Genomic DNA, 23010 nt, shown 5'->3' with positions numbered 1-23010 from the left:
GAAAAGAAGAAGAAAAAAAAAGAAGAAAGAAAAAGAAGAAAAGGGGAAAAAAAAAGAGAAGAAGAAAAAGAAGAAGTTAGAAGAAAAGAAGAGAAGAAGAAGAAGAAAAGGGGAAAAAGAAAAAGGGGAAAAAAAAAAGAAAAAAGGGAAAAAGAAGAAAAAAAAAGAAGGAAAAAGAAGGAAAGAAGAAAAAAGAGAAAAAGAAAAAAGAAGAAGAAAAGTAGAGAAAAAAAAAAGAAGAAGAAGAAGGGGAAGAAAAGGGGAAAAAGAAGAAAGAAAAAGAAGAGAAGAAGAAAAAGGGGAAAAAAAAAGAAAAAGAAGAAAAGAAAAAAGGGGAAAAAAAAGAAGAAGAAAAAAAAAGGGAAAAGGGGAAGAAAAGAAAAGAAGAAGAAGAAGAGAAGAAGAAAAGGGGAAAGAAGAAAGAAGAAAAAAAAAGAAGAAGGAAAGAAGAAGAAGAAAAGAAGAAGAAAAAAAAGGAAGAAAAAAGAAGAAAGAAAAGGGGAAAAAAAAAGAAAAGAAAAGGGGAAGGGGGAAGAAAAAGAAAAAAAAGAAGAAAAAAAAAGGAAGAAGAAGGAAAAGGGGAAGAAAAAAAAGAAGAAGGAAAAAAGGAAAGAAGAAGAAAAAAAAAAAGATGAAAAAGAAAAGAAGAGAAGAAAGAAAAAGAAGGGAAAAAAAAGAAAAAAAAAGAAGAGAAAAGGGGAAGGGGGAAAAAAGAAGAAGAAGGAAAAGAAGAAGAAGAAAAAAGAGAAAGAAAAAGAAAAAAGAAAAAAAAGGGGGAAGGAGGAGGGGGAGGGGAGGAGGAGGAGGAGGAGGAGGAGGGGAAAAGGGGGAAAAAAAAAAGGAGAGAAGAAAAAAAAAGAAGAAGAAGAAGAAGAAGAAAGAGAAGAAAAAAAGAAGAAGAAAAAGAAGAAAAGGGGAAAGAAGAAGAAGAAATAAAAACAAAATAAACCCCCCCCCCCCCCCAAAAAAAAAAAAAAACAAAAAAAACAAACTAAAAAAAAAAGCAAATATGAAATAAAAATAAAAAAAAAACATATCTACGGCTTTGAGGAATTTCCCCTTTTTTATCTTCCCCAGAGGTTTAAAAAAAAAATGTAATGTATTTTTTTCTCTGGAACCCAAAAAGGTTACGAGCTGTGCGGTGGGGAAAAAAGTTCGCCCTTTTCTGATTTTTTGTTCTTTTACTTTTTCTCCCCCTGGCGATGGCCCCTACCCCAATTTTAAAAACTCACAAAATCCTATAGATTTTTGCTTTTTCCAAAAATTGGGAAAAAAAGGGGGTTTTAAAAAAAATGAAAAAGTGCTTAGATTTTTTTTTTAAAAACTTAAAAAAAAAAAAATTTTTGTTTGGGGATCTACGCCAAAAATTTCCCCTTAAAAAAATTGTAAAAAATGGCCCCGGGGGTTTTAAAAGGACCCGGGAAAAATTACGGATTTAGCCTTTTTTTGGGGTTTTTTTTGAGTTCAAAAATCAAGGTTTTTTCAAGTATGAAATGTTTTTTTTAAAAGTATGAAGGGGGGGGGGACATTTCCTTTCCCAAAAAGAGTGGTTCCCTGTCTTTGAAAAATGCAAAACTTTAAATTTTTTCCCCTTTTTTTTGGGGGTTTAAAAAAAAGTTCACAGAGATTTTTTCTTTTTTGATTCTCCTTAATATGTTTTACCTTTTTTGTAAAGCTTTTTTTTAAAAATGATTAAAGGGGGAGAAGTGATTATCCCCCTTTCCCAAGTTCGCAAAAACACGATTTTCCCCCAAACGGTTTTATGCCCCCCAATTTTTTGAATAAAAGGGGCACCCCCGGTATCGATATTTTTTTTCTTTTGCCCAAAATTTAAAAATTTTTGGGGCCAAAATTTGATGTATGCGGTTCTTCAATTTTCTCAAAAAGTCTGACATGTAGGGGCTTTTGGGGGTTTGTGGTTGGGCAATCGTTTTCGGATCGGGGGGCCCCGGGGGGTTTGAGCCTCGCCCCTTCCCCTTTAAATTTTGATCGATAAAAAGGCCCATTATATAAAAAACCTCTCAAACCTGGGGTTTTCCTTTTGTTTTTTGGCCAAAATTTTTTAAAAAAAAAAAGTAAAATTTAAAGTACAGCAGTAAAGCAAATAACCCCTTACCCCTTGTGCGAACATGTTAGTGTAATTTTATTGTTGGTTGATCGTGGTGGTTTTTCTTCACGTTGTATTTTTTTTGGGCTTTTTTTTTTTTATTGTCGCAATCAAATTTTTTTGGGATACTCGATTTGTTCTGATTTTTTTAACCCCCAAAAAAAAATCGGGGGAGCAAGAAAAGAAAACAAAGCAAAAGAATAAACAAACCCCAACAAAAATAGCTAATAAATGTCGTGAGTTTTCTTTTTTTTAATAAGGCACCGAAAATTCCCCCCCGAAGGAATTCCTTCTGTCCCCCGGGTTTTTTCTTGCAAATTTTTGTAAAGGCCATTAGGATAAGGATCTAAAATTTTCCCCCCAGGGGTTTGATAAAAATTTTAAACCCCTTTGGTGATGATAAAAGGCGTTTTGTTATGCCCCCCAGGTTTTCGTGATGTGTCGTTGGTAACGCGTCCCCGGGGGCCCCCTTCCCTCTGAATGGAGACCTTTTAGTTGTTACAGTAAAAGCGTTTCAATCCCCGCAAAAATAACCCCATATAAAAATAATTTTTGTGATTAATTTTTTTCCCCTTTTTTTTATAAAAAATTGGACATTTATTTACTTTTACCATATTGGGGCCTGGGTTAGGCTGCTAAATCCCCCTTGGTTTGGGGCCCAAACTGTGTGTACTGTTTTTATGGGGGGGGGTTTATTTTTTTGTTTTTGGGACAAGTCGTGGGGAAAAACTTTTTTTTTGTTAATAGTAGTAAAAAAGAATTTGTTTCAATGAAAATTTAAAAAAAAGGTTTACAGTGCCTTTTTTTTCATTTTTTACTTGCACAATTTCTTTGAAGAGGCAAATAGTAGATTCAGCCATTTGTCTTTATTTGAAAAAATTTTCATGTTTTTTTATCTATATTTAAATGGGGAAAGGAAAAGGTTTTTAAAAATTTTTTTATTATGATTGGAAAACTACTTTTCAAATTCTCTCTCTCTTCTTCTCTCTCTCTCTCCGTGTGTGTGTTGGGGGGTGTGTGGCTGTCTCTCTTCAACACAAACACATCATCTCTCTCTATCATACATACAGCCCCCCTTTTCTCTTTTTCCCTCTCACTCCCAAAATCTCTCTCCCTCCCCCTTTTTCTCTCTCTCTTCTTCCCCATTCGTCGTTCTTTTAATCTATCTATTCCCTACCACCCCGAAAACACCATAACACCCCAAAACACAAAAAACATAATATATATTTATATGTTTTATTTTAAAATGTTGAAAAGTTTATATGAAAGTATGTAGGGGATTTTATGTATGTATGTATGTATGATGAAAAGTATGTTTGTATGTATGTTGTATCTATGTTATATGTATTTATTTTTAATTTGTATATATGTATAAAATTTAAAATATATAATTTTATATATATTTATATTTTTAAAAATTTTATATATATTTTATGTAAAGATGAAAATAAAAACCCCGAATAGAAGTGCCCCCTTTTAAAATTTTAAAGGGCGATACAATTATTAAAGAAAATTTTTTAAAAAATATGACTTACAGATCTTTTTTTCCCCCCCTTTTTTTTGGGCCCCAATTTTGGGGAGGGGAAATCGTTTTTTTGGGGGCTATTATTATTATAGTTTTTTATATTTTTGTTTCGTACTTGTGTGATGTTTTGGTCATTCAAAGTACGTAACAACTTCTTTTTGCCTTTTATAAATGGGTGTTTTAGTGGTCTGTGAGTGTGTGAATGATTTTGGGGAATTTTTCTCTCTCTCTCTCTTCTTCTCTCTCTCTCTCTCTCTCGGTGTTATATATTTGTTGTGGGGGTGTTTTGTGTGTGTGTGTGTGTTGTGTGTTTAGTTATTGGGCGTTTTTGCATGATTGCAATGAAGAGTTTTAAATAAAAATTTAAATTTCATTTTCAAGTGCAATCCCGAACCTTACATTCTAATGTGGAAATGCATTCAACATGTTCATGAAAGCAAAAAAGATTCGTATGCTAATTTTGACATTAGATCTGTGAATTGTCGAAGACGATACTCATTTTTATAAACATTTTCGTTGATCTTTTTAAACAACGTAGACAACGACAGGAACAATAGATACATATAGTTCAATAATAGATATAATTCAAATAGACGACTTTATTCAAGCGTTTACTTCCAACGGTAGTTGACAATTTGAAAAATGAAGAAGAAGGAATGAAAAGTTTTTAAAAAAATAATAAAAATGATGTTTATCTAAACGTTACTGGCTACATATATATATTTATATATATATATATATATATATATATATATATATATATTTATATATTATATATAATATATATATATATATATAATATAGGGTTTTGAGGGGAGTTAGCTGGAACCACTTTAGAGTGCTCGATGTTACTTGGAGCGAATTATTTACCTATTCTCACCTCAATTTTATTACTTTGTCCAACAACGTTTGTTCCATTCATTTTAATTGTATCGATTTTGCGGTTCTTATAATATTTGTATAAGATTAAATAAATAAAAATTCCCTTTACTGATCCCAAGAAGAAAACGTTCCTTTAGGATCTACTTCGAGAAACCCAGGTTTCAGCTGCCCTGCAGATCGGAAACTGAATTTAAAAAAGGCTAATTTCTTGCTCAATGAAAATCTGAACTGTCGATTGTGGGGCTGGGACCTAGGTATCCGAGTATAAGAGCCTTGCTTTATCCACTCGAACATATCGCCCCCTTACTCTACCTTATAACTTTGCAATAGAACCACTGTAATGTAACCGTTGAATATTTAAAAAATGTAAATATCAAACGTAACAAGGCGTTGAAGAAGGTTTGTTTATATGTTGTCTGTGTCTTTCAGTTTTTAGCCGAGATAACATATTATGCTTATACGGGGGTCTGGTAACCAAAATTTTTTTGGGCTCCTTGATGTAATGGAAATCCCCCTCAAAAAATTTTATCCATTATAACTATGTTAAAAATAAAGTCTAAAATGCGTTCGGTTATCAGACCTGTAAATACGTACACGTCGATCTAAGCCATGAGGAAAGGGGTTCGAGACATTTACACAAATGAATCAACAATACCTTGTCCCGGGTCAGGATCTGAGTTTAAAATTGTATTTTTTTTTTCATGTTTTTTATTTTTTAATCTGAGTTTAGTCTAAGGACGAGTAAGCGACTTCAGAATATAGAATTGAGGTCCGACCCAAAGGGTAACAAGACGTTGTTACTGTCCTTCAATACCTCAGAAACTGAGCTAAACTCCGACTTCATGGCCTTATGATATGCCTACAGTTTTTCAGTATGATACGCAACCAGGAAAAATGGTATGGGACCCCCCCCCCCCCCCACTCTCTCTCTCTCTCTCTCTCTCTCTCTCTCTCTCTCTCTCTCTCTCTCTCTCTAAGTAGTTCCTTACGCGCCAACTAAGGCTCTTTGCGGTTTTCCATACGTTTTGTCTTGCCATTTTAAGCAAACATCATTGCCTACTACTTACTTTGTGCGGCTATGTCGTCTTGTGGAATGACACTCGCCTTCAGATCAGAAGGTCCAGGTTCGAGTCCCCGCTTGGGCGGCGCACAGTTGAATCCTTGGAAAAGATTCTTTACTCACATTCTCTGATCGTACTCAGGTGTAAAATGAGTACCTGGCCTTTAACAGCGTTGGCTCTGTCGAAAAAAATTATAATATTGCCTAAGAGGCATCATGTCTCGTTCTAATGTTAAGAGATGCTGCTGTTAAAGCGCTTTTAGCACGTTTGGGTGGATATTGCTCTATATAAAAAGCTGAAGTTTTTTCTTATTTCACGAATATCCATCAGATGTATGACGCATACTGCATTCTATCTACAGTCAGGTTCTTATTCACACCTGAGTTAAAGTCTAAGGGCAAAATATAAGCGACTTGACTTTGGGTATTGAGCGACGTTACGCCACAACAAGTATAATTGGCCTACATACCATTACCTTTTCATAGTATCGTTCCCCCTGATAGGCGATATAATAATGTTCCATGTTTACAAGAAAAACCAATAGGAAATAGAACCGGACCTCATTCAGTCGCTCTCTCTATTTGTTTAATTCTTTAACAGCGGGACTGAATTCCATGAGCCTAAAGTTTGACCATGGCCTTCGTAAACTCATAAGTCTGACGTTGACCAAAACATTCTATCAAAATACAAGGCAACGACAACCACATGAAATCTTATCGTGAGTTTTATTCAATAGGGAACAAAGTGCGATGTAAAACTGGTTACATTTCATTAGAAGTGTAAATCCACTTTCCGAAAAATTGGATTATATTATACCTCCTGTAATTGATCTTATGGTTCAGAATGATGGTATCTTATTTGCTGGTTTTCAATATAGATCTTTACAAAGCTCTAGTAACTGGTCTGTAAAAAGTGACGAACAAAAATGTATGTAAACAGCTTTTAAAAAGAACAAAAAAATCTAAACACTGAACGTTTCGGGCTCAAAAACCTTCCTCGTCCTTTTGTTATTTTAAAAGTAGTTAAAACTTCACATTAAATCCAGATAGACTGGGGAAAAGTTCCCGGCACGCTCACTCGCGGGAAAGACAAAAAAAAAAAAAAAAAAAACAAAAAAAAAAAATAATTCAGCGTCTCTCACATTACGTTATTGTTCCCTTTCGTTCAATTACATTAAAGTCAAACCATGTCGGTAAATGTTAATTTCGAGCATTTGTCACGTTCTCCAAAAATTGCAATCCCTTCCCAGTTCAATTACAGTAAATCCCAACCCCGCCTCAAAAGGGCAATGTCTTGCTATTTGTCTATGTTCCCCCCATATCGCAGTTCCCTTCAATTTCGATTAGCACTGGTCTGAGACTTGACACTTGACAATTATAACTATCTTTACTGTACAGGTGGTTCTCTCTCTCTCTCTCTCTCTCTCTCTCTCTCTCTCTCTCTCTCTCTCTCTCTCTCTCTCTCTCTCTTTCCCCCTCGCTCTCTCTCTCTCTCTCTCTCTCTCCCCCCCCCCTATCGCTATGTCTATTTATCTATATACCATCTATCTATCTATCTATTTATTTTGCATCTCTCTCTCTCTCTCTCTCTCTCTCTCTCTCTTCTCTCTCTCTTCTCTCTTAACAAATGCGCCAGGCAGGTGCGATTCTACTGGATTTTAGCAACAACTTTGATAAAGTACACCTTCAAACCCTCATGAACAAGCGTGATCATTATGAGATCTCAAAACTAATTCCTCTTGTACTAATTCATTTCTTTCGATGCGATTCCAAAGAGTCACTGTTGAAAACTAAATGGCACCATCCCTTCCAGTCCTATCAGATGTATCTCAATGAACAGTTTAGACCTATTTTTAAAATATATATTAATAGTATGCCGAGTAAAATATCAAAAGGATAGAAAATCTAGTTTTTCAATTGACAGTACTCTTTAAAATAAAATTCCATCATCAAAAGATTGTAATATGCTACAAGACGACATGGACAGGCTACAACTATGGGAGAAGGAATGAAAAAAGAAATTCTACAAGAAGAATAGTCAGCTAATTCGTTTCATGAGCTAAAAGACATTAATAAGTTCAGATTACAACGGAAAAAAAGCAGAATATCTTAGTTTAACTCTTGACAGAAAAATGTCTTAGCAGCACGAGATCGATAACGTTTGTTAAAAGGCCAATACAATTCATAAATAGATTCAAAATATCGTTCAATCAAACCAATCTAACATTATCCTGACAAAGCACTATTTCTTGTAATGTTTGAATATCAGGATATGAATAGCGTTCCTTTTTCAATTCTATGTTTAAATGACAACGTTATTTGTATGACGTGTTTTCCTTTCAACAATATATCGTAACAATCAGTATTCTGATCGATGTTGATCATGCCTACTAGATACACGGATATGTGCGAATCGTTGTATATAACAGATTTGATTATAATGAAATCGTGCTTGTAATAATATAGGGCTTTAAAAGGAAATTGTCCCACCGGTGTTGAACTAAATGACATATTGGTGTTGTTGTTTTTATATCTAGTTAACACAAACAAACATGAGGATTTTCGATAAGATTTTCGTTTATTAGTTTTAAACAGTGAACTGTGGTGCTGCATATCAAAAAATATTCCTGTGAAAGGTAATGAAGAAATTGTGTTAATAGTTATGACATTGTCTGTTGTGATGCAGCAAATCACTATTATTATTATTATTATATTATTATTATTATTATTATTATTATTATTATTATTATTATTAATAATAATAATAATAATAATAATAATAAATAATAATAATATAATAATAATAATAATAATAATAATAATATTTCGCAAAACAAGATATAGATAGTAGATATTTACTCTCCACTATAACGAAGAGAAATTAATCCCAAATTTCATATGTTACTATAGATTCGATTACGAGCACCTGGTTCCCCCGACAGAATACCGCATTGAAACAGTGGGTCACATTTATTACTGGCCTGTAAGGGAAAATGAAAAGAAATGTCAGACCTGCATATATGTACACGTCGATTGAGTTCTATTTTATATATGATGGAAAAGTAATCAATTGTAGTAAAAAGAACCCATGGATTCAAAACAATATTAAGCCGGGGTAAATCAGATTCTTCAAAGGGATTTGTAATAATAAATGACCACAAACTGAAAGATTACTCTATTGTATCAAATAGACACTCCCCCCCCCCCCCCCCCCCCCCCCCCCGCACAAGGGCCTTATTTACACCCCTCCCCTTCTATTTAAATTTCAACTCACGAAATGTGCCGGTGAAAATCCACCAAAAAAAAAAAAAAAAACAACAAAAGACAAAAACAAAAACTTTTAGAAGTGCTATCGAAATAAATAGCAATGTACGTTTGTGGCCGTCAAAATGATCACTAAATTCGAAAATACACTCCAGCACGGTTTCCTCGAACACGGTTTCCTCGAACTCATTCGAATGTTCCGAATTCTTTCCTTATTATTCTTTGTTATCATTCCATTCCTTCTTCGAACCCCCCCCCTCCCTCCCCACACACACCACACACACACACACACACACACACACACCAACTGCTAAATAATAAAGCTCCCTTTATTCATCCTCAAGCGGAGATTTGTCTCAGGGTCTATTACAAGGGAAGACTGGAATGTGTCAACCACAGCTCAACGTCGCAAGTTGAGCCTTGGAGATGTGGCTTGTTGAAGGCCACATAACGCGGTGAAAATACGAACTAGGTATATTTCGGCTTAAAAGCTAAGACCACCCATTGAACCCCGTCCCCCTTCCCCCTCAATTAAGTTGTTTTGGCAAGGCACAGTTTCCTCGAACTACGGTTTCCTCGAACTTTTTTGCATGTCCCGAGGAGTTCGAGGAAACCGTGCTGGAGGGTACACAACTAGGGCATTCTCCCCCCCCCCTTTCCCCTTCTATTGCTTTTGTCCCCACCCCACCCCTTTTTTGGTCAAATGTACATTCCCCCCACCCCTTCTATTCCGACCCCGCCCCTTCTATTGAAGTTTGGCCAAAGTGACCCCCCCCCCCCCAACCTCCTTTTGTTTATTACTATACTGTCTCCCCCCCCCCTTCTATTCCGACCCCCTCCCGCCCCCTCCTATTGACGTTTGGCCAAAGTCCACCCCACCCCCATTATCTATTACTACCCCCCCCCCCCCCATTCTATTTGATACACTCAAGTAGTTTTTTGTGTGTTTAACAAATTCAATTCATACTCACCATTTCATGCATAAAAACTCAACCCTAGGCTCGCATTTTTTTCCACTATAAAATTAATTCTTATCGTCAAGGCTACCTCAACAAATTAACGTTTTGAGGAGATTGGTCACAACGGATATATGACAGTTGTATCAGATTCACATCGAACAGTGTTCCGTGATATCTTACACTCCCTCGATGATTCTCTTTTTATCTCCTCGTCCTTTCACTTTTCTCCTCGTTAGCCCCCCATCTCTGTATGTGCGTGTGTGTGTGTGTGTGTGTGTGTGTGTGTGTGTGCCTGTTTATCTCTCTCGCTCTCTGTTGTCTGTCTGTCTCTCTCTCCCCCCCCCCCCCCCCTCTCTCTCTCTCTCTCTCTCTCTCTCTCTCTTATATATATATAATATATATATATATATATATATATATATATAGTTATATATATATATATATATATATATATATATATATATATATATATAGTTATATATATATATATATATATATATATATATATATATATATATATATATATCCATCTCTCTCTCTCTCTCTCTCCTCTCTCTCTCTCTCTCTCTCTCTGTGTGTGTGTTACTAGTTAACTTTTAAGAAATCCGTTACATTCGCTATCCCAAAGATGTTATCGAAAACACTGATTAAATCTCATAAGTAAAAAAATATTTAAAAAGCACGTGCATACATACATATCAAAATTGTTTATTTCAGGAAATATACATGATAATGTAACAAGGGTAACATATTCATTGACATAATACCATTTCCTAAAATAATGTACAATGTAGAGCTGGAGTATTCATTTGAACAGTGAAGTTTCAGACTCTGCCACAGAATGTCCCAGAGGTAATAATGATATTAGTGTTGATGACGATGATAATGATGATGATGACGATGATGACGATGATGACGATGAAGATGATGACGATGATGATGATGATGAAGACGATGATGACAATAACAGTGGTGGCTATGGCGGTGATGGAGACGACGACGATGAGAGTAACAACGGTAGCAATGATATTAATAATAATAACAACAACAATAATAATAAAAACAATAATAATAATAATAATAATAATAATAATAATCCCTATCACTATAATAATAATAATAATGTTGTACATACATACATACATACATACATACATACATACATACATACATACATACATACATACATACATACATACATACATACATACATTCATACATACATACATACATACATACATACATACATACATACATACATACATACATACATACATACATACCATACCATACATACATACATACATACATACATACATACATACATACATACATACATACATACATACATACATATATTTATTCAAAAAGCCCCCACTCTCTCTCCCACAAAAAAACAAAAAACAAAACAAAAAAAACAAAAAACAAAAACAAAACAAGCTCACAAAATTCATATAAAAACGCAATACTCCCAAATAAATATACCCCCCCCCCACACACACAAACAATCTTTAAACAACACACACACACACATATATACACACGCACAATTATTGTGAATTCAATCGATCAATAATCAATCACGGAATGGAATACCGGTATCGGCTTACCAGGCAGGGCCCTCAGGTAAATGAAATAAATATACAAACGGTTACGATTGAAATGAAAATAACAATGAAGTAATCAATCAGTGATAGACAAATGGCATAATATAAATCAGGGAACGGAAACTGACTTATCACAATTTAAAAAAATCGTTTATATAGGGCTTACCCGCGATAACCCCCCCCCCCCCCCCCCTTCTCCCCAACAAAAAACCCCCAAACCTCTCGTTCTAATCTCTAGATGATTTTAGTTTTTCATGATGATGAAACAACGTGCATTTAACACATCGGACGAGGAATGCAGCGTTTTAGGCAATAGTACAATTTTCGGAAGGGGGGGGGGGGGGGGGGGGCGACGTCCCGATAACTCAGTTGGTAGAACACCCATTTCAGAATCGATCCCGGGTAACGTCGAGATTTTTCTTTTCTGCTGACCTCCCCTGTTCACCCAGCTGTGTTTGGGTAGCTGCTGGATCTGTTAGATCTGGTGGGAAAGTAATTTGCGATAGACTAGCGTCCTATCCAAAGGGTAGCAAGAAATTACTACTGTCCGTTTAATGCTACAGAAACCGGAATTTTATGGGACAGCGGCAGGGCAACCACCTTGGACAGCGGCGATCAGCGGTACGGTCTTTGCTTCGCACCTGAAAGGTACCAAGTTCGAATACCCGCTGCGCTTTGTCTCCTTACCCTAGCTCAATCTGCGACTCTGCACCGCAGCTGACGCCTGGGTTATTCCAGTCTACATAGACCCTAGAGAAAAATTTCCCCAATGGGATGAATATAGAGATTTTAAAAGATTAACTAACTTCTGCTGTTCCAGAAGCCTTTTTGTGGTTCAGAAGGACTCATTTTTAATTTAATTTTTTTTTTCTACAATTTTCGGGGGACAAAATAAACAACGCCGATTAAGGGCTAACCCACATCGGAAACTGAGTCGGACGACCCGGCACTGCCGTCTTCCGGATAAAGACGTCGGGCACGGACGAAATACTAAGAATAAAGTGAAGATGAGCTAGACCTACTCATACCAAGCTTAAAAAAAAAACAAACAAACAAAAAAAAAAATAAATAAAAAAATCCCAAACAAACAAAAACAAACAAAAAGAAAAAAAAACGGCAGAGGGTGGTATGGGTAGGTCTAGAGGCTCTTCTCTTTATTCTTAGTATTTTGACCGTGCCCGACGGCAGTATCCGGAAGACGGCAGAGGACGGCAGTGCCGGGTCGTCGGAGTCAGTCTCCGGTGTGGGTTAGCCCTAAACCTTCAAATTTAACGTCCGTTCCGATAGGATAGGACGAGGCGAATTGGCATAAAATGCCTTTCTTAAGGCTAAATCATCTATGACTGTGTTATCTGTTAATGTTGTATTAAGGTCTTTCGGTTCCTAATCATTAAATTGCGACGCCTCGGCTGTCTAACGAATCTTCTGTGCCAATTTCTTCTACGCTTTTTGGTCTTTTATGCCAAGGCTAAGGACAGAAGATGCTTCTTTGATTTGAGTCATTTATGATTTTGGAGGCTTCTTATGATTCTCAGGTGATTTGACGAGGGTGGTCTTCCTTTATATCTTTTTTTTTAATGTCAAGATCGAATAAAAATTTAGTTCATGGCTTTATTAGCTGATATATTTAATCTCCTCTGAGTATCCAAAAAGTCGCCACCTTGCGAATAGTAGTAGTAGTAGTCGTCGTTATCGTCGTCGTCGTCGTGGTGGTGGTAATAGTAGTAGTAGTAGTAGTAGTAGTAGTAGTAGTAGTAGTAGTAGTAGTAGTAGTAGTAGTAGTAGTAGTAGTAGTAGTTGTAGTAGTAGTAGTAGTAGTAGAAGAAGAAGAAGAAGAAGAAGAAGAAGAAGAAGAAGAAGAAGAAGAAGAAGAAGAAGAAGAAGAAGAAGAAGAAGAAGAAGAAGAAGAAGAAGAAGAAGACATACCATTGATCACCAATGAAGGGGCTGTCAATCACTCAATAGGAAGTTGGGGTTCTTGAAAGGGGCTTTAAAAAAAAAGAATGAGACCAACTATACAAACAATATTATTATCTCCAATGTTTCCCGTGCTCAGGGAATCTGCTTTGTAATAATATGAGGGTAATGGGCATGATCTGTATTACATTTCCATGTGCTCGAGGTCATTGGTCACATTGGAATATGTGCTCAAAGTGACTCACATAGTGAAAAGTGTTCACAGTTTTTGAAATATCTAACATCACGATTGGTCATTTTATTCAGTTTGACACATGGGTATGCTTACAACTTTCATAAACAAAGCAGCGTGTTTACATTTCTGAAGAAATGCCCAATCGTTGGACAGCAACAAATCATGTGATTGATGACTTGGTTGGACGAAAACATGAATATAGATCGCTCCCATTCATGTGACGTGTTAAATAGGACCAAATTATTGTCATTACAAATGGTCATAGCTAGTAAGTAGTTTGGCGATTACTAGCCCTCTTACTTGTATCAGTCAGTTATCATTATAACTAAATCGTGAGTTAAGAAACTTTGAGCATTGAACATATTACTTCAAGGGAAACAACAGGTTAGACTAAGGGCTACCGGGACCCCCACTCCCCCCCCCCCCCCCCCCCTGGGGATTTTATGAGACCAATTTTTCTAGTTAGTATAACATCTAAGCTATCCGTTTATGGCCGGCTGCCAAAAAAATAGTGTCATCTTTACAGAGTTATTGCCCCTGAAAGGTCATTTGGTGCAAAAATTTCTAAAAATTCATAAAATGCATTTTTGTATTTTAAAACATGTCTAATTTAATATAACTAAATATTATGTTTGAAACTGATGATTTGAGGGTCATTTTGAAATACATACAAACTATCTTTACTAGTGACAAATAGAAAATTAATAAACAAAAACATCATTTTCTCGAAATACATATTATAGCATTTTAGGATGAGAATGTGAACTACTGAGAATAGGTAGGTGTCCTTGAAATACATTTATATTATAATTGTGACACACACACACTCACCACATTCACACATAATATATATATATATTTATTCTGTCATGGTTTGGGAGGTATCGAACATACTCATTTTTCTTAACAGTTTATCATCCACCCATTGGTCACAGTCTGAAAAATCATCCTCTGATTCAGAAGACCATTCCTCTTCACCATCCTCTTCCTCAATGTCATCTTCTTTAGGTTGCTGTTCATCAACAATAATGTTAACTAGTTCTTTTGGTATTTCGTCATCTCCAAACCAGTCGATCACCAGACTACCAGAAGCTGTCCTTTTCCAACCGTTTTTCTCGGGTTTTGGAATTTCGGGGAAGTTTGATGCTGCTTGCTTCCAAACAATTGCTTGAAAGTTTGCTCTCTTGCTATGCATCAGTAGACCTTTCTTACAGGGAGGGAGCTGGAACAAATCAATGCCTTTACAGTGGGAGAAGGGTCTGTCATCTCAAGGGTGAATCTTGTTCTCACCGTATCAGCTCTTAGTTTGTTGACATCATTTGCTCTGCTGTCTCCTTACATTAGACACATAAACTTTTCAAGCTTTGATTAAACATCTTGATGTAGCACTTCTTGATTTTCTAATTCAGAAAATAAGTGTGTGAAATCTTGGTGTTTTGTCAATAGAGCAAATGGACATACTTTTCCTTTTCCAGCAAAGCAGCTGGTAGTGTCACAACCTGTGAAACTGTGAAATCCCAACATAGCATCACTTATTTCTGGTGATAATTTGCTAGAAAGGTTTGTGATGTTGAGAAACCTTCTGTTTTCCCCTGAACCTGTGTCAAAAAGTAAAGGGACTTCAATTTTCTTTGCAAATGCCAAAAGCAACAAAAAGACATCAGTATCTGGTGATCTTACTACAATTTCTTCCTTGAGTGTTGAGCTGCATATGTACAGTGAACAATAATTTTGGTGTCAGCTTCTTCGTGACTGCAATCCAGCTCAGGCATTGGTCTAGAGTCTGTGGTTATTCCATTCTCACTGCTCAGCTGTACACATGTGTTTTCGATCGCAAAGAAAATGTTTCTGGAGTTTTGATGCGTATTTGTCTGACTCCCATTCTTGTAAAATTAGCTTCCAGTCGCTTGGCACTTTTGTTAACGGTCCTCCAATAAGAAAAGTGTTATTTAAAGAATCACCCCTTCGAGATCTTTCTGTTGCTTTTATTGAATCCATGAGGTATCTGTCTGTAATGAAAAGAAGGCCTGTAGACTTTGGGAGTGTGCTGAACAGTTTCAGAGCCAGTTCACCAAATGTTTCTGGTAATGAAACCAATGCTTGGAGAACTGCATTGCCATCAACAATGTAGATGCTTTTCAGTAAATTCATTCTTGAGTCAGCAATTTCATATTTCTCCATTCTATTCATAAGTGTTAGCTTTGTTTGTCTTCAAGAAAGATCCATCACTTGTTGCTAAAGCCCACGGAATTGGGCTTAGAGGATAGCACATCACTTTACGAAGATCAATGTTATGATACTGGCTTAACATGAGCAACTGGCCAAACATATCTCTTTGTGCTGTAATTTTCAATGTTTTCGTTTTGTTGGAACTTATTTTACTATGACGAGCATCTTTTTGAGTCAATTTCTTCCTGCAGCTTTCATGGTACTTTGCTTCACGTGATATCAGACAATAATTTTCTGTCAACCCTATCAAGTGGCTATCTCCTCTGAAATGGGCAGCTTCACATATGGAAGATTTTGAAGACTCTGTTTGACACTTTACAAGCTTATCTTTTCTTCTGTTTACATATTTCTCTTTTCGCTGACAAATGATACATTCATCGGGAAAGCAAGGTCCTGTCAGTGATTCAACACATCTTCTTTTAAGACTATTATCTTCATTACTGTTGGATTCCAGTTTTCTTTTCTTTTCAAGCCGTACATATTTCAGGCTAGTGAAACTTTTCAAACAAGGACGATGGAAGCCATGTTCTTGACCTGGGTGATCTGGAAGATTGTCACAGATGTGTGCACATCTTACATTGATGTCATCACTCTCAAGTCGAATTATCTTAACTATTTGAACATTTTCCCATGCCTCCTCTGTAAAAGTTTTTAGGAAACCGTGATTTGCTAAATTGGGATAATGAATAACACATGTTTTCTTCACTGTCTTTGGTCGCTTATGTCTATCTTTTTTCAAAGAAACAGGCTCTTCGGAAGCCATTACACAATCAAGTTGATGAGTTAATATACTGATGTGAGCTTATAATGTCAATTTATTTTGTCATATTATTTCATTCTGAAATTTAAAAAAAAAAGAAAGAAAAAGGTTAGGAACAATCGACACTCTAACAATGGGGAGGATTACTGCACTCGCTAGCCATTTTGAAATCAAATTTTATAAAAAGAGCTGGCTAGTCTAGTAAGACAACTAATCAATGATGAATTATTTAATTTTGGGTCAGGCATACAGAAAGAGTTCTTATCTTAGGTCATGTCTAAGGTAAAAGGAAACATATGGAAAGGGACACATGAATGTAAACAGTGAAACACAAAGCAGAATTTTCATGTCAACACAACTTTGTTGTCATAGAAAGACAAATCGAATGATAGGGTATACTATAGATATCAGCATCTTTCACATTTTCCCATCTATTAAGCATTCTATCATTTAAAGAAAACCAACAATATGATGCTTTTCATCTTAGTTGGTGTTATCTTAATACATGTAGCAGGCTTTATGGACTTACTTATGGACGTACATATATGATGTCAGCTTTTATCAGTTATAATATGAAAACAGGCAATAGGCAAGCACAAAGACTAACCCTCATTAGTCATAGGTTTTAAAAAAATAATTGAAGCCTGTTGTTTTCTTTTGGGTGTTGAAGAGGATATACTATTTTGGTCTCTCTGACTAAACGTACATTTGGGCGCTGATATTGATATAACCTATTTGAGGTGCTAGCGCCCTAAAAAGGCCAATAAACAAACAAAGACTAACCTGAAACCGAAACTATAGAAAAATATGGGAAGGGACACATGAATGAAAACAGTGGAACACAAAGCAGAATTTTCATATTTCATGTCAACACAACTTTGTTCTCACAGAAAGACAAATTGAATGATAGGGTACATTATAGACATCAGCAGTTTAGTGTTACTTTTTTCCTTTCATAAGTACCAATGGTGAATCTAATAATTCGCATCATAATATTTTTCTATGACAAGAACTGCAAACCCTTATTTTTTAAATAGTTATTTCAGCAAAGCTGACACTGAAAAGCTGATTTCAGTGTTTACCTGGACCCTACCCTAAAAAAGTGAGTGAGCATCATGCTTACCGGACCCCTCCCCCCCCCCCCCCCCAAAACCAGAGTCAGACTAGATGTGACCCCCCCCCTCCCCATCTCTCCTTGGGCTGATGTAATTAAAAAATTATCCCTAAGTACCAAATTTCTCCTGTCATATTACAATAAACTGCTTTTATTTTGCTATAAACCTTTCTCTAATCCACCAAGGGGAATAACTGCTCTGTCAACAGTACAATCACAAAATATCCAATATCTTCAAAACTAGTGAATAAAAATTTACGAAATTTTAGATTTAGGTCTAGCTATACACAGGCTATAACACTTTCTCTTTGATGTATATAGAAATATGTAATGCTCTAAAGTTATATAACAGTGTCTGTGAAACTTTTTTGAAAATTTTAATATTTTAAAATTCATCCTTGAAGTTCATACATACTAAATACTCTGAACCTTGAATTTAGTTATTATTTATCTAATATAGTCTATATACATCAGTGCAATCCAAATTTGTGACATGTGTGATGAAAACTAAGGAAGCTATGGCAGTTCAAAGTTTGGCAGTGGCAAGCTCATTTTAACGCACTTGATGACCTTTCAAGGGCAATAACTCTGTGAAGATGACACTTTTTTTTTGGCAGCCGGCCAGAAATGGAAAGCCCACACATTATATTTACTTAAAAAACTGGTCTCATAAAATCCCCAGGGGGAGGGAGTGTTTCGCCCATTGGCCCTGGGTCTAGGTTGGCCTTAAAAAAAATATCTTTGACTGTCACAAGACACCATAGAACAGAGGAGGAGGTCAAAGGTTACAATCTCTCAGTCTCGTATGGATCTCAATATCATTGAAATCGATAAATCGATGCTTCAGTCAAGGTACGTTTGTGTTTGTGGGTGTGTATGTGTGTGTGTGTGTGTGTGTGTGTGTGTGCGCGCGCGTGCGTGTGTATGTGTGGATGCGAGTGCGTGTTTGAGGTAGTTAGGACTGTTTACTTTTATCACCGCGGGTGGTAAGAAACATAAACAAACTAATAAATCAATTATTGATGACGAGACATATCGAAAGCGACTTAAAGAAATAAAAAAGATTAATCCTGCGAAATGATTTAATTTGTGTTTCTGTGCAAAATGAAGTAAAGGAGCCGTATGGCTGGATTTAAAAAAAATTATTATTGCTGCTTTAGCCAGCCACGTTTTATTTTTCCATTATGGACTTTACGGTGTTTGCGACACTTCACAACACTTGCAACAGCGCCAGCAAATAAAAACATAATGAACTATTCTGCACTTACGAGACAAAGGGAATAAGCCCAGACAAAGGAAATGGAGTATAATAATATATCTAAGAACCTTTTGTGCAAAGGGAATAATAAAGATGAACTGTCAAACAAACGGATGTTGTCAATAGGCATTACCAATGATATTATCTAATGAGATAATGGAGGCTTGACAATCTTGCTCAAAATAAAAATAAAACGAAAACAGCTGAAGATCTTACAATTCACCCTAATGATTTTTTCAACACCCCGTCAGTTATCAGATTATATGGTTGGGTAGCTGGGCCGATTGTGTGATTTGGGCAAATATTTTCCAAGAGATGCAAAGTGGTCTTGTGGTATGACAGTCGCCTTCGGACGGGAAGATTCAGGGTTCGAGTCTCGCTCTGAGCGGCGCAGAGTTTTGAGCCTTTGGAAAAGCCTCTTTACTCACATTCTCTCATCGTACTCGGGTGTAATTTGGCCATTAACAGCGTCGTGTCTGTCGGAAAAACAAAACAAACTACATTATCGCCCAACAGGCGTCGTCTGTCGGAAAAAAAACAAAACAAACTACATTATCGCCCAACAGGCATCGTGTCTGTCGGAAAAAAAAAACAAACAAAACAAACTACATTATCGCCCAACAGGCATCGTGTCTGTCGGAAAAAAAAAACAAAAAAAACAAACTACATTATCGCCCAACAGGCGTCGTGTCTGTCGGAAAAAAACTAAACAAAACAAAACAAACTACATTATCGCCCAACAGGCGTCATGTCTCGTCCTACATGTTGAATTGTTGCTGTTGGCTTATGACTCCTTGTAAAGCGCTTTTGAACAAGTTAAGTGGATATTCCGCTATATAAATGCTCATTTTAAAGAATACATTCTCAAATGCTAATAGGCTTGAAGGTGAGGTGGGTTTGAGTAAATAACTCTTAAGTTGAATAGAAATACTGTAAAATTATTGATTATCGCAGTGGACACTCATAGGCTTGAAGGTGAGGTGGGATGGAGTAAATCACTCTAAAATTGAATAGAAATACTGTAATTGATTATCGTAGTGGGAAGCCTATAAACGCAAAGGTAACCAACCCATTGCGTTAAGATGGTACTTGGTCGGGTTGAACGAGAGGGAGAAATTTGAATTCAAATCAAAATGATAACGTTGGCAAATTGTAAGTTTTCTCACAATTTTAGAATGTACGGTCGCTCTCCTGAAGAAAGGAACGAATATTACTAAAATGTCATGACCTATATTATGCAGACATTAGCAGGTCTGATAACTTAATGCAAATACTATTATTATGGGCTTGATTTAACATTGCATGATGGACAATATTTTGCATTGGTTCGAGAGTATTTTCATTGCAACAGTAAATCAATAACAATTTGGGTTATCAGACCGGCAAAATAGTACACATCGATCATAACCGACGTGAAAATATGGGCCTGATTTAATAGACACTATTTAGCATTGGTTTAAGAGTGTTTCTATTAGAACTCTTGAGCCAATAACTAGGTACACATATCAGCAGGTCTGATAACCGAATAAAATTACGGGCTTGTTAAACATTGTTGTATTGGACAATATTTTGCGTTGGACCACAATGAGTCCATAATAACAAGTTGGGTTATCAGACCTGCAATTAAGTATGCATAGGCCGATAACAGTTTAGTTTATCAGACCTGTAAATAAGTACACTTTCAATTTTCAACACAATAGCGGATTGAAACGATTGGTTACAATTCATTATATTCATTTTTCCAACCCCCCCCCCCCCCCTCCCCACCTCAGATTACAAATGAGGTAGCCAGTCAAAATGATGTCCACTGACAAACTCACGCGGAAGGCCTTGGAGCAGCACGACAAGGTCCATCCCAAGCTGCAAGCTTCTAAGACTAGGGTGAGTCTGATATAAACAGCGGCGTCCGAAACAGATATGGGAGGTGCTAGGCGCTCTCTGTCAGACGAGATGAAGATGGTAGGGCTCGTCTACGAGACTACCAAGAAAAAAGCCAAGGACAAATGGAGAAGGCGGATGCTAGTAGAAGTTATATATTAGGGACAGCGGCTCAGCGGTACGGTCTTTGCTTCGTACCCGAAAAGTGCCGAGTTCGATCACCAGCAGCTGCGCTGCGTGGCCTTGAGCAAATCACCTCGCCCTAGCTCAATTTGCGGCGCTACACTGCGGCTGACGCCTGGGTTATTCCAGTCTTCCGTTGGAATAGATCCTACAGACAAAGTTCCCCCATGGGATGAAAAAGGGAATTTTATTTTAATTATTTTATATTCCACAATAAGAGAGGAGGGTCAAGTCGAGATACACATGGCGCATTTCGTGCAACCATGCTCAATGCGCTTAACAATGCTTCGTTTACTCCCTGCCAAATCTTATTGAATCAGTTTTCCATTTCATATAGTGCAAGTCGCATGTTGGGTGTCCTATTTGTCCTAGTAGTCTTTCATAGCTATTAGCCCATGGAGCCGGAGTTCATCCCGTTATTTCCATAACGTGAAATGGACAATAGCAGTTGCTTTCTAACCCTGGACGGAACGCTAATCTGTCGCAAAGTACTTTCCACCATATCTAACAGATCCAGCTACGTAATAATTCCAGAGTGTACAGGGTATTTAGACTTACTCGGGATCGTTCTTTTCATAGAATTTAAGAGACAATTCTCATTAACATGTTCCTATCACTTGAAAATAAAAAGGGTTAGATTAAATCTAAGAAAATTACCATATTTGCTTTTTTAATGGGAGTCTTTGGGGGCTGCGTGGCTCAGCGGTACGGTCATTGCTTCTAACCCGAAAGGTACCGAATTCGATCTTCCGCTGCTGCGATGTGTGCCCTTGAGCAAGCCACCTCGCCTTAGCTCGATTTACAGCGCTGCACTGCGGCTGACACCTGGGTTATTCCAGTCTTCCCTTAGAATAGACCCTAGTGACAAATTTCCCCTATAGGATGAATTAAGGGAATTTCATTTATTTACTGTTGTCGTAGTTTATCATTCTCGTCAAGGTGCAACACCACAACCATCATCATCATATTCAGTGTCAAGAATGTTGCAGACATCGATACCTTTACTTTCAAAACCCGTTTGTCTTCGCTTGTGAGTATATGAATAAAACCTTACATTTCACTTCTCTATTCCACAGAGTTCTTCGATCAGCAAAGATGACCATTCGGCGGTAAAAGGGCGCACTCGTACCGAGTCCATCTCCACTGCAAATGACATTAACAATAAGCCACGCCCATTTGACAGACAATCTTCAAGAGTATCTGTCCTTAACAACAAACGATCCCCTAACCTCAGCGTTTTCCGAGTGGTGCAGGCTGCCCGCACATGGAAAAGGTTGTCTTTACGAAAACCCGCTCCTCCCCCAGAAAAACCCAAAGTGCAACTAGAGAATACTTACAGACTAGGTCCAGAATCCGACCAAGTCTTCAAACCAGAAAGAGTGAAAAACATTCTTAAAGACATCCTATGTAGTTTTCTACGCAAATTTTCCTATACCCAAGAGGGATCCAAGCAAATGACTTTGTGCCTCACCAATGAGATCAAATCTAGGGTTAAAGACATGCAGTTTCCGCGATATAAAATCGTTTGTAACGTCATCATGATGCAAAACAAAGGTCAGGGGTCAGAAGTGTCCAGCAGATGTGTATGGAACACAGAGACGGACTCATTTGCCTCATACACACACAAGACACCACAAGTTATCTGCATTGCGAATGTTCATGCCATTTATTATGAATGATAATATCTACTTTTCTGAAATTATAAATTTTTAAATTGTAATATAATATAGGTAGCCATTATTTTAATGTGATATAACTCCGATCTTTTTTCTCATTGATATGCACATCGACAAAGCACATTTCCACATCTTACACAATCTCCAATGCCTAACAATACAGTGGAATCATATAAACCCAAAAATACCAGTTCAGACAGATTGGTTGACTTTCTCCATCATTAATGGATCACGGATAAAGAACAGAAAAATTTGGATTCCCCCCCCCCCCCCAATTAAAAATAAAATACCTGGCTAATAATAATAAGAATAATAGTCGGCGATAATGATAATTATTAATATTATTATATTATTAA

At 36.8% G+C, this 23010-nt stretch overlaps 1 protein-coding gene across 4 annotated transcripts in view; it reads left to right on the top strand.

Moving 5' to 3' along the window:
- The window catches only part of LOC144967878 (dynein light chain Tctex-type 5-B-like), a 35778-nt gene extending 13054 nt beyond the window's left edge, over window positions 1-22724 (top strand). For 2 of the 4 annotated variants that reach the window (XM_078905616.1, XM_078905617.1), the window contains exons 2-3: window positions 20690-20798; window positions 22055-22724. In XM_078905616.1, the coding sequence (XP_078761742.1) occupies window positions 20715-20798; window positions 22055-22657 (687 nt within the window). In that variant the 5' untranslated portion in view covers window positions 20690-20714 and the 3' untranslated portion in view covers window positions 22658-22724. Of the gene's footprint in view, window positions 1-7943; window positions 8211-18385; window positions 18512-20689; window positions 20799-22054 lie in introns of those variants that run through there. The other 2 variants (XM_078905615.1, XM_078905618.1) reach the window with 2 other exon arrangements.
- The last annotated feature ends 286 nt before the right edge of the window (window positions 22725-23010 follow it).

Source organism: Berghia stephanieae, chromosome 3 (assembly GCF_034508935.2).
Source record: "Berghia stephanieae isolate SIO BIC M18660-M18661 chromosome 3, UCSD_Bste_1.3, whole genome shotgun sequence".
Lineage (NCBI taxonomy): Eukaryota > Metazoa > Mollusca > Gastropoda > Nudibranchia > Aeolidiidae > Berghia > Berghia stephanieae.
Note: the sequence above shows the minus strand (reverse complement) of the source record. Positions and strands in the feature narration are given on the sequence as shown.